The 2,670-nt window shown below is 32.8% G+C and overlaps 1 protein-coding gene across 1 annotated transcript in view; it reads left to right on the forward strand.

The window, feature by feature from the left end:
• Positions 1-2,670, forward strand: part of LOC107595905 (receptor-type tyrosine-protein phosphatase U-like) — a 271,117-nt gene that overhangs the window by 160,317 nt on the left and 108,130 nt on the right. The window contains exon 7 of the mRNA XM_016286495.1: positions 1,717-1,943. Coding sequence (XP_016141981.1) covers positions 1,717-1,943 — 227 coding nt within the window. The remainder of the gene's footprint in view (positions 1-1,716; positions 1,944-2,670) is intronic.

The raw sequence follows: 2,670 nt of genomic DNA on the forward strand, positions 1-2,670 counted from the left end.
TTATACTCACGCTGTGATCAGCGACAGCTGGATGCAATAATTGCATGCCAATGTGCATTGGCTCGTTTAGTTTACACTTGAAGTAGATTGGTCTATCGAAGCGATATCCCAATTCGTCGGTCACCGACGTGACTCGAAGTGACTGACTGAAAGGGAACAGTCTAATAATGTGTTTTATGGATTATTGTCCGTGAAATGCGCCACTTCCGGTATTTTGCCGGTTAGTCGACGCGAGCAAAATGAAGTCGAGGATTTTAAAAAATCGAATAATCGAATAAAATCGGCGAATCGCGACAGCCCTACTTTAATTGCAGCTTGTGTTTCCTCATTGGACTGAGAGTCTCTCGGCTGTGTTCTCACTGCGGTTTAAATAGTACAAACAAATCTGACTGTACATCTCCAGTTCACTAGCAGAAGCGCTGCCATCTCAGTTCCAACGTGTGCTGACACAAGGAAGTTTCTCCCCAGTTTAATTGATGTGTATTATTTATTCGGGTGCTGTGGCGTGGCCGTGAGGCACAGTGCGCTGATCCGTAAAATTGTGATATTTACATAATTTGTGTAATTGCCAGCCATTTCAGTCTTGTGTTTATTTTCTCTTCCGCTTGCCAACATCATGAATGCTTCAAAGCAGTTCAGAGAAGATGAAGGCTGTTGAAGGTGCTTTTTCAGGCAGCGGCGGATGTTGTGTTGTTAGATGTTTGAAACTATGTGAGGTTTAGGAATACCACCCCCCCCCCAAAAAATTATAAAAAAAATACAAAAGTAAATCCTGCCAACATTCACTCACCCACATGTAGCTCCAAACAAACCTTTATGTTATGGAATATAAAAGGAGATGTTTTGCAGTGTCCCTGCTGGTCTTTGCATTATAATGAAAGTAGATGGTGACCAAGGGCTGTCAAAAAACAAAACAAAAACACCATAAACATAAAACTGTTTGCAGAGTCTTTCCCGAGTTTTAAAAACTAATGCTGTATCTTCTATTAATAAATCATTAATAGACATTATATAATGCTTAACAGAGCATTAGTTAATATATATCCAATAATGTACGAATGATTTTAACAGATGATTTATGTGCATCTGAATGCTTACAAATGTCATTAAATTGTTTGTTTAAATGGTTTGAAATGATTTATATGTCATCTAATGCACATTTTTACATTCAGTACCTTTATGGGAATTGGACTTGTAGCTACTGTAACAAAGTTTGAGTAAAGTGTGATTAGTTAAGTGTGTTTATATTCTTCCTAAAGGCATAAAAACAACAACACATAACATCGACAGCATATTTTAAGAGAAAAGCTTTGCGTTTACTCATTTACATATTTATCATAAAATATGATTCCAGAATTCAAGTTTGACAAACCAATCAAATACGTTTCCAACCTTGTTCTACAACACTAATGCTGAAATTTTAATTTAGGTTAAGTAACGAGGATTTTAATTTAGGTTAACTAACGAGCATTTTAATTTAGGTTAACTAACGAGCTGTTAATCATTATGTTCAACAAGTTCATTAGTAAAGATTTACAAGTACATCATCTCACATTTGTATCTATTAGAATACGTATTAACTAATGATCTGTTAAACATTGTATGATGTTTGTTAATTATCTACATTGTGCCTAACAACACCCCTTAGCTTTTATAAATTCAATGTAAACCACGACTTCTTGGGGCTTATTGCTTTATTTGCATATCCATTTTTAGGTACTATGCATTTTTGCTTATGTATCACGTCGCCCTCTCTCTGTTTCAGAGGCGTAATGGTGTTCTGATGTCGCCATACTCAGTGACGTCATCAGTAGGCGAGCGTCGATTGGTTGCGTGGTTTCAGGTGGGTGGAGCCCAGCGTGGAGAGCAGGATCTCTACCGATGCCTCACTCAGTCGACGTACGGAGCCGCAGTGTCAAACTTTGCTGAACTAATCGTCAGAGGTATGAGCGGTGTTTCTTTCAACTATATCCTAGGTTTATTTATTTGCCAGTGTGTTATAACTTAATATGTGTTACATAAGTCTATACCGCAGGCTGTTGGATGCTTAATGCTGATTGGTTGGTGCACGTTTTAAGGTGCGCAATTATTTTTTAGGGAAGTAATTCTAGGTCTTTTGACTGCAAACTCCAAACTCTCTTTCTTGGCAAAACAAAACAAAACAAAACAAAACAAAACAAAATAAAATAAAATAAAATAAAATAAAATAAAATAAAATAAAATAAAATAAAATAAAATAAAATAAAATAAAATAAAATAAAATAAAATAAAATAAAATAAAATAAAATAAAATAAAATAAAATAAAATAAAATAAAATAAAATAAAATAAAATAAAATAAAATAAAATAAAATAAAATAAAATAAAAATGTTTTTACTATTATATATTAATTTATTATTATTATTATTATTATTATTATTATTATTATTATTATTATTATTATTATCATTTCATTACATTGTGACAAGAAAATTTAGCACATTTCCCCCAATTTCCCTTCTCATAAATAAATAAATAAATAAATAAATACAAATCTCAGTCTCATTATTATGTTGCAAAAATATATTATTTAAAGGGGTCATATGATGTTGCTAAAAAGAACATTATGTTGTGTATTTGGTGTAATGCAATGTGTTTATGCAGTTTAAGGTTCAAAAAACACATTATTTT

The sequence above is a fragment of the Sinocyclocheilus grahami genome, unplaced genomic scaffold (assembly GCF_001515645.1).
Source record: "Sinocyclocheilus grahami isolate Dianchi unplaced genomic scaffold, SAMN03320097.WGS_v1.1 scaffold210.1, whole genome shotgun sequence".
Classification (NCBI taxonomy): Eukaryota; Metazoa; Chordata; class Actinopteri; order Cypriniformes; family Cyprinidae; genus Sinocyclocheilus; species Sinocyclocheilus grahami.